We start from the raw sequence: 15,140 nt of genomic DNA on the forward strand, positions 1-15,140 counted from the left end.
ATCTTCAAGGAGAAAATATTAGTTGGATTACAAGACTGAATTAAGGAGGGAGCTATCATTTCCACTGCATAAGCAGCCTTTTGAAAAACAAGCTTCCATTGAGAAAAGGGAGCATGCGACCGAACACTGTTCAGTCGCATTGTAATGGGCCGAAAGGGACCGCCGAGCGGGTGTCGATCGGTCCCAGGACCGAATCTGTGTCGGGCGGAAGCAACTCCGCCCAACATTGAAATCAGCCTCTTAATGTCAATACAGAAGCAAGGATCAGGTTTGAGAATGCCAGAAATTATGCAAGCCCCTTTCCTGTCATAAAAGGCTGTGTCTTGAGTCCGATTTTGTTAATATTTGTGTTAATGATCAAACAGAGCTCCAAAGCCACAATAACTAATGCCAAAATTAGCAACGGAGGAATAAATGTTCTTTGATAATGCTGTAATATTGGCACATACCTCCAATGGACTGTGAAGACAACTATCTATAGTAAGATCTGGTGATCAATTAATAACAATTTAAAAGAAATATTTGTGGTCCAAGAAAGATTGCTTTGCATTTTTGGGAATATATTCTAAGGGGTATTATACCCTCTGTTTTAGTAAGTTTGATAATATTTATATTAATTTTCCCATGTAGAAATTATACACATTTTTTCTGGACTCGTGACACTGTTACAAAAGAAACATTATCGACAGTGCTCTTACTATCACTACTAATACTACTGCTACTACTACCACTACTGATAATAACAAGAACAACAAATCCAAAGGAGAGTGAGAATTAACAGTTCCTTTTTTTAAATGTATGTTAACAAAGAATACCCATGAAAGGGTGCATGTAATATACTAGTACATTATGCGGCTTGGACTTGTCCATATTCTAATTATTTGCCAAACAATATACGCCTGACAAAGACTGCATTTGGATTAAACTGTCACGGTAACACTCCCTTTCTTTCCGTGAAACATTTCTCCTCACCTGCCGACCATATCCTCATAGTAACATTCCCATGAACAGTAATAACTCATTTGCCCGAATTGCTTGTTTTATGAGCACTTACCTTCTTTATATAGCATATCAACAGCCGTCACACCTGCATACATGTTACCATTATGGTCCCTAATCGGAACAATAAAGCAGTGAGGACCTAAAGAGAAGAAAACAGGATATTGCATGCGTGAGGTGCCACTATTAATAGTTCTTCAAAACAAATAACTACAAGTCTTACCACAGCTGGTCTGGTGAACATATGGCAAGTTAAACCACATCTTGAATATTTAATAAGAAGGATTATTAACAGCAGATTAATGTAGTCGATTTCACAGATTCCTTTTAGCTACCACAATGTGAACAATTGTTAATAATTCTGGTCAATTTTCTTAGATAGCACATTTAAAAGAATAAAGATAGCTTCTGTACCCTGGTTGCCCTTTCTGCACTGAACATCACCCTTTCTCAATTTGTGGGTGTGATATCACATTGTGGAAGGCCAGGAAACCGACCATTATACAGATCATTTGGAGGCAACTGAGGCGGACAATGAAAAAGATAAAGATAAAGATATAACCGACTTCTACTCTTTATCAGATGGCTTTAGCTTGTCCGGTGACACAGAGGATGAGGTGGATGAGGGCGAGAACGATTCTGACTCGTACTCCAGTACAGATTCAGACTTCAACCCTTCAAGGGAACCACGTGATAAAAAACGGACAGTACTCAAAAAGGGGAAAGCTGGATGCCAAGGAACAAATGATCTAACTTGGGATTACACTCCAACAGCTTTGAATTCCAGTCATAGTCAAAATATCATTGCCACGCCACAGGTACCAAATTTAAATGGAGCCATAAACACTCATCAAGCTGGTCCACATCCTGATGTCTCTGGTGCAACTGGTGCGACATTGTCTCAAGTCATGGAAACAGTTTTACAAGCCATCGCTTCTCATCGTGAAGAGACCTCAAGAGACAGTCGCAAAGCGCGAGTAGCTGTGCAGAAGGTCCAAGGGGTTGTCCGTAAACTATCAAAGACGATGGGTGCTTTCACAGAAAGGCTGCATGACATAGAGGCGCGGATCGTTCAGAATGAAACCGACGCTACTAGAGTTAATGATCGGCTTGAGGCGCATGAGGCAGAACTCAAAGATACCAGATGGAAGTTGGAGGACTATGAAAATAGACTTCGCAGGAATAACCTTCGCGTTCTTGGTGTTCCAGAGAAAGTTGAGGGCGAAGACTGTCGTTCCTTCATTATACAGTTGATGCGCGATACACTACCTGAGCTTGCTGCCTGGGACTGGGACTACGAGATACAACGTGCACATCGAGTTCCTTTAACTCCAAAATCTGCGGCTGTAGCCGGGAAATACCCACGAGCAATCTTAGTTTACTTTGGAAATTTTATGCTTCGACAAGCTATCTCCGATAAAGCTAAGCCAGATAAACCTCGCAGCAAGGATACCATCTCCTATTTTGTGCGCCCTGACTTTTGTCATTACACAGTCGAACGCAGATGGAGATTACGACAGCTGATTAAACCTTTTCAAGACAAGAATGTCACGGCATATCTTAACAACCCGGCTAAGTTAAAAGTAATCAATGGTGGGCAAATTAAGTTTTTCACATCCGAGATCAAGGCTAAAGAGTACCTTGACAGCTTAAAGTAAAATGCATAAAATGCTTAAACCACTTTATAACGCCGTATATCATTAACATTGTTGGGTCACCTCTCTTAAATTTGTAATTAGTATGCTAAATTCAGAACGAGGGTGATTCACAGTGTCTAAATTACTGACTAATTGTACTTTATATTGTACAGAGAGGGTCAAACAATTTCCGGTTATTCCTCTCTTCTTGATTTTCGCGTGGCTTTGCTCCGCTTTCTCCTCTTTTGTTTCCTCTCCTTTGTTTTTTTTTTTTTTGGGTTGTATTGTTTTCCGGTGTCGGTCAGACATTGCTAAACCATCACAAAAGACTCTTACGGAGTCTTGTTGCCTTTTTTTGGGATGTTTGGGTGGGTTGGTTGGGGTGTGTGGGGGGGGGGGGTTGTGTGGGTGTTTTGCTGGGAGGGGTGGGAGGGGAAGGGGGGAAAAAATATGTTGTAAAATGAGCAGATCCGAGAGTACTATAAGATTATGTATCGAAATTAAACTGTTATTTACGCTTCATGTGCCGTGTTTAAAAAATAAAACAATAAAATCGGGAAGTTAAAATTAGGATGCTGGAATGTGGCAGGACTTAATGACAAAGGGAAGAGGGATCAATTTACTCAACTAGTGAGACAAAATTCCTGGGATATTATATGTGCACAGGAAACCCATATTCCGATCGGGGAGATTGATAAATTGAATATCCCGGGCTTCAACCTATTGGCTGCAACCACACAAACCTCTAAAACTAGGGGGGTCACCATTTTTGCAAGATCCGGACTTGGCACTCCAATACGTAAAAAAGTTGACAGTCATGGTAGGTGGGCCATTGTTCAACTTAATTTAGAAATTGTCATATGTTCTATTTATGGCCCTAATATTGATGATCCTACTTTATTTATTGAGCTAGACTCAGAATTAGCATTATGGACCGGCCCTCTAATATTATGTGGTGATTTCAATTTATCAAGTGACCCACTACAATATAATCAAAACCAACATACTTATCTGGGTCGAAAACCAAGAGTGTTCAGGGCGCTACAAAATTTGATTCATAGTCACAATCTGTGTGATATATGGTCATTAAAGAATGGCGGAGATCCTGGATATACGTATTTTTCCTATCCTCATCGGAAATATGTACAGATTGATTATATATACACAACTACCGATATTGCTTCTAATGCCTCTATCGTTAAATCCCCAAAGACAATATCAGACCACAACGCACTTTGTCTAATATGCGATGTCCCTAATCTTAAGAGGGCCTATCCACAATGGACATTTGACCGTAAACTTCTAGTCAACCAGGCATACATCGATCATATTAGACAATGGGCCCAAGAATTTTTTGATATTAATCAATATAGTGCGTCTCGGTTCAATGTTTGGGACTGCTTCAAGGCAGCATTAAGGGGAGAGACCGCTACCTTTGTTGCCAGCCGAAAAAAAGAACAGGAAAAAGTACAAATTCAATTGACCAATAGACTCATCGAATTAGAGTATTTACATGCCAGTCAGTTGAGCTTGGGGATTCCAGGTGAAGAAATACTAAATAAAATCTTAGTGCTCAAAGCCGAGTTTAACGATGAATTAACTCGTAAGGTAGCCGAAACTTTTCAATCGAATCGGAGTAAGGTCTATGAGACTGGCGAGAATGTAGGGAGATATCTTGCCCTTAGAACTCGACAATCACAATCTCGTAATTCCATCCAGAATATCAAATATGAGGGAAGAGAATATACCACTCAAGAGGACATCACTAAATGCTTCTATGATTACTATCAAAAATTGTATCAAAATGGAGATCATGGCTTAGCCGCTGATACCAAGGATTTTTTAGAGAACTGGTTGGAAGAGACTAATTGGACTAATTGCCTCGATGATGGTACAAAAGATGCACTCGAAATAGACATAACCTTAGCTGAAGTAGAACTTGCCTTGGCCGAATTAGCAGCGGGAAAGGCGGCAGGGCCAGACAAAATACCTACTGACCTTTACAAAATATTGGGCAATGTAATTATCCCATTTATGCATGATCTTTTTCTGGGGATACAATGGCTTGGTAAATCTCCTGAATCCTGGAAGCTAACGAATATTGTCATTTTTATCAAAAAAGATAAGCCACCCGATTTAACAACTTCTTATCGACCAATATCCCTGATTAATTCAGACTCAAAAATATATGCTAAAATCTTATCTAATCGCTTGAGCAGGATCATCGAACGTCTGGTCTCTCCCTGGCAACACGGTTTTATACCCGGTAAGAGCACTACAGATCACACGCGTAGAGTGATCTCCCTTTTTGACATTGTGGGAGCAAGGGGGGACCAGATGTCGCTGATCCTGCTTGATGCTGAGAAAGCTTTCGACCGGGTCTCTTGGCAGTTTCTTTGGGAAATATTAGCTGTTAACAACTTTGGCCCGGTCTTTATAAAATCTATTAAGGCCCTTTATGCAGACCCTAAGGCAAAAGTAATGACGGGTGGAGGTGAGTCTGCAATTATTAACATACAAAGGGGTACACGACAAGGTTGCCCGTGTTCTCCATTATTGTTCGCCTTATATATTAATCCCCTTATCCTCAAACTATTAACCTCACCATCGATTAGACCTATTAAAGCTGGCGTATATGTTACCAAAGTTCTTGCCTATGCCGATGACGTTGCGGTTTTAACAACTAACCCTACTGAGGCTATAACTAATATTGAAGAAATCACTCGTACTTTCGGTTTATACTCTGGATACTCATTGAACCAAGACAAAACAATGGTGCTATCTACTGCTAATACTCCTTTTGTAAGCCTTTATCGAGTTAATTCGGCAAAGTATCTCGGAGTGACCATCTCACCAAAAATAAGTGAAATTAATGCAATAAATTATGACCCCCTAATTAAAAAAAATAAAAATAGACCTACTTAGAATAAATAATCTTCATCTTTCTATAATTGGTAGAGGTAACTACGTTAAAATGGTGGTATTCCCAAAGATTTTATATCTATTTAGGGCAATCCCCCTTCTTGCCAGTATCGATACAATTAAAACCTTAGATCGTGCGATATCATCCTTTATTTGGAGGTATGGGAAGACAAGGCGAGCGCTGGTAAAAATGACACTACCATCCTCAAGAGGTGGTTTAGCTATTCCAAATTTAACTTATTATTTATGGGCCGCTTTCCTACAACCGATGATGGTTTTACTTATACCAGGTACTAACAGTAACAACAGCTATAATAACAATCATGATCAATATATACCATCAATTTACGAGCTGATGCTGGGCAGTAAAGCAAGAGGTTTGCTTCTGAGACAAGTAGAACCTTCCTACTTCAAAAAAATTAAATTTAAGACCTTTACAGACGCCCGGAAAATTTGGAATAGAATTACTAAAATGCTCTCTATTCCAAAATTCACATCATATACACCGCTTTGGGATAGTGCAGCTATACCGCAATTCTTCAATGATAATATAACTAGGCGGTGGGCGAATCTGGGCATCATAACTATTGGGGATTTTTTCGATAGTGAAGGTAAAGCAACATTTGATGATTTATACGCTAAATATCATATCCAACCCACAGATTATCTAAAATTTATTCAAATTTATACAAGTCTTAGACAAATTAAATCCGACATAGAACTAAAACCCATACCACTCTTTGACCTTTTAAGAAAACATCGCACCAGAATAAGCCATCTATATGATATTTTCATCAGAAATCACCCCGACGACCTTGAAGATATAGAAACCAGTTGGGCTAATAAATTGAACAATGTTAATGCAGATATAGATATGACTCTATATTTATCTTCCAAAGTTTTACTTGCCTCTAACTTAAAGGCCCAAGTATATAAAACTATATTTAATTTATATTACACCCCCTCCAAATTATTCTCCTGGGGTAAGGCTGAACATGATAAGTGTCCCAGATGTACTCTAGGTCCGGCTGACCTTATACATATGTTCTCGGATTGCCCCAAATTGGAACAGTTTAAAATGGCCATCACAAAGCATTGGATTGAAATTTTTGGGCATGCGATAAAAACGTCAACTACTTTGTTTTTGTTAGGTTATGATGACTCTCTCGGCCATACCGACCTAGAAACTCCCGTTATTTACATCGGCACTGCGGTCTATAGAATAATTTTATCAACAAGATGGAAAGATCCCGAAGCACCAACTTTCCAGGGTTGGCTAAATAGATTACTGGCAATATATAAGTTAGAAATAGCTATCTATAGAGCAAGAGGTAAAAAGTCTCGATCTCATGGGGAACAAGTTTGGTTACCAATAACTAATTGGTATGAGTCGCTGAGGGACTAATTTGATTCTTCTGTTAAAACATAAGTATATATGTATACTTGAAGGCTATGTTCATTATGAATATTTTATTGTGTCTCAGATGATTTTCGCGTCCTTTTCTTTTCTTTTCTTATCTTCTTTTTTTGCCATTCTTGCTCCTAGAAATGTAATTGGATTCCCTTCGATGTCTACTGCATTATTTAACCGCATAACATTCATTATTTGTTTGTCCTGCCACTCTAAAGTTTCTACTAGTATGTCTTTTTTGTATTTCTTGAATCTGCTCAATAAAAATTTAAAAAAAAAAAAAAAAAAAAAAAAAAAAAAAAGAATAAAGATAGCTTCTGTACCCTGGTTGCCCTTTCTGCACTGAACATCACCCTTTCTCAATTTGTGGGTGTGATATCACATTGTGGAAGGCCAGGAAACTGCTTTGCAACCTGTTAATTCAGAGGTAGGATGCCCAGTACCATATATGTGCTTATATCTTTGAAATGACCAATGAGCTAGTTGGTGTTCGTTTTTGACTAATGATTGACTGATTCATAAGTAGGTATTGATAACCAAAGGGAGTCAGCTGGCTAGAGAAAAGGTTCTCACTTTAAAGGTCATGCTTCCTTACTTCTAAGCACCGGCTCGTTCCTCTTCTTAAATTGTGGCAAAAAGGATAGGGTAAGTAGCAGAAGGCTGCAAAAGTAGTCAGCTTAGCCAAAAAGAGTTCTCAGAACCTCCTCTCTAAAATGTGCTTTGCTTTGGGAAAAAGATTTCAGAGCATTGTTCCTGAAAAATATATTAAGAGTGGCCCATGTAGATGCTTTGTACATCTCACTCTGTCAGGAACATAGCTGACGAAAGACATTAAAAATCACTTAGCAATTCTGGAGTATGCTCAGACACCAGAAAGAGGATGAGTTCTGTGCTCAATGTAGTATTAGGCTACAGAGGAATCCCTCGATAGTTCGATGGAGGGTTTAGTACCTGCTCTACTGACATCACCATCACTTCCCACATTCATAAAGAGTTAGACTGCACAGTGTAGAGCCTTAGTGCACGCTAGGCGTCAAAGATTATGTTCCTTAACTACGGAAGTGTGTTGTTGCAAAAAAATAAGTAGAAGGGGAATTTTTTCGTTTAGGTAAAACTTAAAGACCACTTTGAGAATGTCAACAGCCTAAGGGGCTGATTTAATTTTGAGAAGACGTCTCATTGTTCTGTCAGGGCAACGGAGTAATTTACTCTGTCACCCTGGTCGGGGGACCGCCTGCCAAATTTACAAATGACTGTCACGTTGGCAGTCATTTATAATTCATAGGCAGGAACTGCCATCACAGCGGTTCCTGTCAATGCATTTTTTCAGTTTGGTGCAGGGTTCTGTCAGCGGGTCTACATTGTAGTCTTGGCTAATGAATTGTATCCACCAAACCATTATAACGGGGTGAGCCCCTGAATTGGGACAACAAGGCATCACAGCAGGGAAACCCCTGTGGAAGGCCACGGCACCATACCGTGGTCAACCAAGCTAGGCTTGCACCTGACCAGCCTACCTACTGCCAGTGAAAGCCTTCCTTAGTCAGTAAGGTCTAATCACGAAAAATAGTACACCAGAAATTGAAGCGTGTGAAAAAAGGTGAGATGTCCGACATGTCTGTGCACCAGTGCACTTAATTCGTGAGCCACTTTGCAGTACTGGAATTGAGCAGACATAAGCCTGTCACCAAGAACCAAAAATCTAACTATGGGCCTCATTACAATGGCGGGCGGACCACCACTGACAGGTGGTCGTTGGCAGTCCGCCCGACATCTAGGCCATTGGCTTGACCGCTGGATTACAATACCGGCGGTCGGAGTGCAGAAGTCAGGGGGAAAGCCTCGCCTACAACAAGATACAAGTTCCCGCTGGGGTGGCGATCGGAATCCTATCGCAGAATGGATTTAGACCCTGAATTAGCCTTGCTGGCAGTGACTGAACAATTGCAGAGTTCACTGGATGAGGGCCATACCTCTGCCTTGATTCTTCTTGACCTCAGCGCCGCGTTCAACACTGTATCTCATAAAATCCTGGTGCAATCAAGAGATTGGCTTAGTGGACACCGCTCTCAACTGGTTTGTATCCTTTCTATCAGGCAAATCTTTTCAAGTGATCTCAACTCCCTAAGGCTCCGAGAATGGAGCTCGTACATAACGGGGTTCCACAGGGTCGGCCCTGAGCCCAACATATCTACGTTCACCCCTGAGGAGAGTTGCAAAAGCAGGGGCCTTTTCATGGTCTAATACGCTTATGATACTCAGCTTGTGATCTCTTTATCCAACACATTGCCAAGTTCCGAAATGACATGATGGCCATCGCCAAACGGATGACAGCCAACTGTCTTCAGCTGAATGCAAGCAAATCCGAAATACTCTTTATAGGAAGAGACACGCATTTTTGGAGTGATCAATGGTGGTCTGCCGTGTTGGGAGCTTTCTATACCCCGAAGGAGACTGTAAAAAACCGGGGCGTTTGGTTAGGCGGTGCACTTACTTTTCAGGCACAGACAAAATCTGTGGCGGGTAGTTGTTTTGGACTCCTATGTGTATTGAAGTCACTACTTCGGTTCTTCAAACTCTCTGTACCTGGGTGCTAATAAAGCAGGGATCAATCATCTTCACAGGGTGCAGAACACCGTGTTCCGTACCCGCTTTGCCGTCCCAAAATCTTGCCCTACTTCCAAATTCGTACGTAAGCTGCACTGGCTCCCGGCAGAATGGAGAATTTAATTTAAGTCCTTGTGTATCTGTCACAGAATTTTCCAAGCCCCCTTGTTTTAGCCAATCTTCTCATCCCCCATGTACCTGAACACACCCTCCGCTCTTCTAATCTAATCAACATCTGCTACGTGTCCCCCGTGTTAGAAGAGCACGGGCAGGAGGCTGGTCGTTCCGGGCTTTAGCGTCCTCACTCTGGCACACCCTGCCAAGCAATATCAGGAGCATACAGGATCATAGGTTTTTCAGGAGGGCAGTTAAGGCCAGGCTCTACCCTGAATAATCCTCTCTTTTGCTTCACTCTTGGGTTAGTACCTGAGAATTTAGTGCTGGTTTGTCCCGTCGATGGGGCAGCCATGCACTTAACAAATTCAATATCATACATAACATATCACTACAATGGAGGCAGTGCCTGCGCAGGCACCGTCGTAGGGATTAAGATGTCCCTTTCCGACCCCCTTTTCATGGCGGTCCCACCACCATGAAAAGGCAGACGGAAACGGACTTCGGGGGCCCCTGGAAGGCCCCCCCACCCCCCATAGGTAAATGCTAAGAGGCCTGGGGGGGCATATGTAGTGCCCCCCCACATACATGCACTGTGTGCCTGGCACCACATGGTGCCTGGCACACAGTGCATGACTGTGCACAAAGGGCTTTTTTTCCATTGCAGTTAGTGCTGCAGCCCTTTTCCTGGGCCACAGCACATGCTGCAGTAGTAGAAAGCACTTTTCCACTGCCGTGCTGGCGGTCTTATCCAAATTTGGCGGGTGGGTCCAAGGAACAAGGGAACCCTGTAAGTCGGAAGGGACCAAGGGTGGCAATATATTACTACATTAACGGTCCCTATTATGGATGGAATTAGGCTATAACCACAACACTGGAATCAGCGTTGGGTGTACTGTTGTCCCAATGGACCTTATTACGTTTATTTACTTATTCGGTAAACATGAACGAACATGCAATAAAGGGAGCAACAAGTGAAAGGGTTCTGGAAATCAAAAGATTTCCTGACCTCAGGCATATAGTGGTAAGGTGACTTTTCAGTGATAAAAATTACAGTAGTCACGATGGAAAACAAATCTTGTACTCCACAACAATCAAAATTTACGAGTCGAAGTTAAGATGTTGTTGTCGACGACGTTTCGATCCCCAACAACGGTTATGGGATCATCATCAGGACTGGTCAATCTAAATGCCTAAAAAGTAGCTGTGGGTCGGAGCTGTAGACCGCACGTCAAGTTAGTTAGAGGGATAATGCCGCACCCAGTCAAGCTGGGGGCCACAGTCACAGTGGCTAGAGGGGCAATGCCCCGCCCGTGGACCCTGGTCCACACGGGGGCGTATGAGGAAGGTTATCTCCGTTTTCGATACTTGGAGGGGTAAATCCTCATACAATGCTCAAAGTCTTGAGGCTCACAATGAAGCGTGGTATGGGGAATACCTTTTGGCGATTTTGCTGCTCAGGTCGTGAATGCAATTCAGGGTCCACGGGCGGGGCACTGCCCCTCTAGCCACTGTGACTGAGGCCCCCAGCTTGACTGGGTGTGGCACTAACTTGACGTGCCGATTGTGGAGTACAAGATGTGTTTTCCATCGTGACTACTGTAATTTGTATCACTGAAAAGTCACCTTACCACTATATGCCCGAGGTCAGGAAATCTTTTGATTTCCAGAACCCTTCACTTGTTGCTCACTTTATTGTATGTTTGTTCATGTTTACCGAATAAGTAAATAAACGTAATAAGGTCCATTGGGACAACAGTACACCCGACGCTGATTCCAGTTTTGTGGTTATAGCCTAATACCATACATAATAGGGACCGTTGTTTTTAGTAATATATATTTATATAGGGCCTTCATTGCTACCATAAATAAATACCATAGAAAAACAGCAAAGTAAATGAATCTATCGATCACAGTAATCATATTTATTAAATTAATAAAACAAAAGGGAACTTTTCTAATAAAACTGTAAGTCCATGATTTTGTTTTCGGGATAATATATATTCTCACATTTCTATGCTGTGGCATTAGGGGTTGGGGGACTTATTAATTACACTTGATAGAGCACATAGAAGTTCTAAAAAATGTCAGAATAACTGTTCTTGGAAAAAGTTTCATCCGGTAGAAAATAATCTATAGATTTTGTACAATGTCAAGTGTACTTTTTTGTTAGCTACACCAGAACAGATTCACTTTCAGAAGACTTTAACTTAACTAGACTAAGGACATTTCATGGTAGCCAGAGGAAGCACCAGTGGCCTAAATACAATATACAAGTAACTATGGATGTGATACAGTATATCACTCTGAAGTATTCTTCGCTAACTGAACGTACTATAGCATAAAGATATGCCCTATATGTCACTTTGTTATTAGATTTTTTCAGTATCTGCTCTTTAAATCACAGTGATAACTTTTGAGTATTGCAGACCATACAAAAGGACAAATTCAGGATACTCCCAAAGACTTGATAACAAATTTGGTTAAGAATGGAATGAACACGCGAAACATATCTAAGAGAATGAGCACTAACCTTAGGAAATACTTATTTTAATACTTATGTTTTCAGAAACATCAGATTGATGGTCCACAATCCAATGCACAGCAACACTACGCTATTAAAGCAATTCTATGTCAGGACAGGATGCGAGGATGATGCTCTACTTTCTTCATTTTCCTTTCCAACAGTGTTCAACTTTAATAAACAGAAAAAACTATCTTTGCCATAGATCACAGGGAAAGGTGAAAAAAGGTAAACCAATGAGCAGTCCCGGTCAACAACAAAGGCACAAGGCTTCTGGGTAACATTCTCTTTCTTTTCCTGCTCCTCCAGCAGTAAAGTCACTAAATTTTTGTACTCAGCTTTGATTTGTGGCAGTTTGTAGCTATTGCTTGTATGCTTTGCGGCACCTTTGCCGTGTCAGTTTGAGCCGCGGGAGCGCTCCTCATCGCTCCAATCACGGTGCCGATCACCAGTCTCATGCTGCACTGACGCAGTGGCGGCCACAAGCAGCTAGAGGGCGCACTGACATAGTGCGAACCTCATCTCGTTGCTCTGCAGGGCACATGCTTCCTTTGTCAGTTTCAGGGTAATCTGACAGACATGCATCACCGCAGAGCCTATGCTCGAGCCGCCTGGAAGCCGTGACATCGTGTGTTCACGTGTCCGTATTCATTTTAACGAACAGCATGATGCCTGCTAGTGCGCAGGTCAGTAAATCTCCTTCAGGTCTCCGACCCTGCCTCTCTTCCGGAGAGCGAAGATCCGGCCAAGGCCAAGTGCCCGTTTTGTCACGATAAGGCTGTTGCTGGGGACCGGCCCAGGCGAACAGGATACCCATCAGAGCTAGGGTGAGTCTGCCCCGGGGGTTTGCACCCGTATTTTGCACGTTGCATCCAAATTTAAGAGCCTCAAGGTCGCCAAAGTAGTGTAGCAGTGCGATTAGTAAAGCTAGGTACATACCGTAGACTGGAGGCACTGTTCAGGGGTATTTCCCTCGTGCAAGATTCATTACCTTGTGGGGTCCGACATGGAAGGGGATTACGTTGAAGAGGAGTCCTTGCATGTCCTCCCTCTACACGACAAATTTTGGGATTCGATGGATGCCTCCATCCATTAGGCAGTTGCTGCGGCCATGGGCCCTTTGAGCGCAGCCTCATGGAGATTGCATATGGTTACACCGAGAACCCCCCTTCAAGGGGTACCCCCGGCCCTTACAAGCTCACCTAAGCGCAAGTCCGATTACACTTGGCGCATTTGAACGCCTTAAGAATGCCTTCTTGGCCCGCCCTTCCCCTGGCCCTTCTGACGCAGCAGGTGTTGCAGATGCCTTGTCCCCCCATGGCGAGAGGACGAAGGGGACGAGAAATCCCCTAGCAAGTCTAATGATGAAGCCGGCCTTTCCAGGCCCTGGCACACCCGCAGGTGGTGTGGAAGCCCTTTCAGATATTTTGGTCCCCGAGGACCTTCTGCACCCCTCTCTGCAGAGTGGGCCCCTGCGAATAAGGTCGCTCAGTTTGTGGCAAGTCGCCTTAGAAAGCCTTTGGAGAAGGAGGTCAGGGCCTGCCTTAGGGTGGAGTGCCCTTGCCCCTCTCTCTTAGGGAAGGTGGCGCTCACCCCTGAAATAGATACTCAAATGGCCACGTTCTTACAGAAATATATACGTGACCCCAAGAAAGGGATGGACAGGTCCTGGAAGGCGTGCCAGGACAAACTACTGGACGTCTGTGGCCCACTCACCAAACTCCTAGACCTAGCTGAGGAGGCTAATGCCTCAAACTCCCCCCTCTCTCCCGAATCGGGTTCAGGCTGGACGAAACACGCCATAGTGTTCCTAAGTATCGCTAATTGCGCACCTTCGACAGAGAGGCGACGCTCCCTCCTACTGAAGATTGACCCTAAATTCGGGGACCTTACTTCATCAAAGGCAGGCGTGGTGGCTAACGGTGGGCTCTTTGGTGAGCCATTTGTCAAAAAATTGAGCAAGTTTGTCTCAACGTTCATCTCCCTGGTCAAGGGTCAAGCTTCAATCAAGAAGATTTTTTGCCCAAAGATTTTTGTCAGGGCGGTCTACACCCAAGGTCCTCCCAGAAACTTCAAGAAAGTGCAAGAGCATCAAGACAAGGAGAGTTTTTTCCAGTCCAGGAGATGCTACCGAGGTCCGGACTGCAGAGGCACTTCCAGGGGTCACTTCCAGGCCCAACCATGTGAGACTTTCCCACTCCCCCCAGTTGCTGGTAGGTGGCAGACTGGCTTTGTTCGCATGCAATTGCAACTGCATTACTTTGGATCAATGGGTCCTTCAGAAGTTCTGGGAGTTCCACATAGAATTTTATGGGTAGACGATTTAGGAGATTCACCCTCGCATGCTCATTTTTGACAAAGCCCAAGCTGCCCTGGTAGACAAGGAGGTGGCGGATCTCCTACGCAAAGGGTCAATATCCCGCTTCTTCCTCCATCTATGGTGTTTCCTAAGCAACGTTTTTTTGGTGAACAAGACCGACGGGAGCCAACGCCAGGTCATCAACTTAAAGGAGTTCAACAGCTGGTTGGTTTACCGCCATTTCAAGATGAAGGGTATCCACTTGCTGAGGGACCTCCTGCGCCAGGGCGACTGGATGGTGCGCCTGGATTTGAAGGCCGCCTACTTGGCGGTTCCTATCTTCCTCCCTCACTGCCGGTTTCTTCAATTCCAGTGGAAGGATCAGGTATACAAGTTCATGACTCTCCCTTTCGGTCTCTCCTCCGCACCTTGGTGCTTCACCAAGGTCCTCAAGCCGGTGGAGAGTACCTCAGGGCTCGATGTTTCCGTCTTATCATATACCTCGACGACCTCCTCCTCTTGGGACAGTCCCGAACTCTACACACGGAACAGCTGCAGATGGCAGTGAACCTATTGCAGAGCTTGGGTCCCTGCTAAACCCGGAGAAGAGGACCACCTTCCTCGGGT

At 43.3% G+C, this 15,140-nt stretch overlaps 1 protein-coding gene across 1 annotated transcript in view; it reads right to left on the minus strand.

Moving 5' to 3' along the window:
• Window positions 1-15,140, minus strand: part of ACOXL (acyl-CoA oxidase like) — a 1,019,872-nt gene that overhangs the window by 591,877 nt on the left and 412,855 nt on the right. Inside the window, exon 7 of the mRNA XM_085611811.1 lies at window positions 1,055-1,141. Coding sequence (XP_085467937.1) covers window positions 1,055-1,141 — 87 coding nt within the window. The remainder of the gene's footprint in view (window positions 1-1,054; window positions 1,142-15,140) is intronic.

This window comes from Triturus cristatus, chromosome 6, assembly GCF_964204655.1.
Source record: "Triturus cristatus chromosome 6, aTriCri1.1, whole genome shotgun sequence".
NCBI classification, from domain to species: Eukaryota; Metazoa; Chordata; class Amphibia; order Caudata; family Salamandridae; genus Triturus; species Triturus cristatus.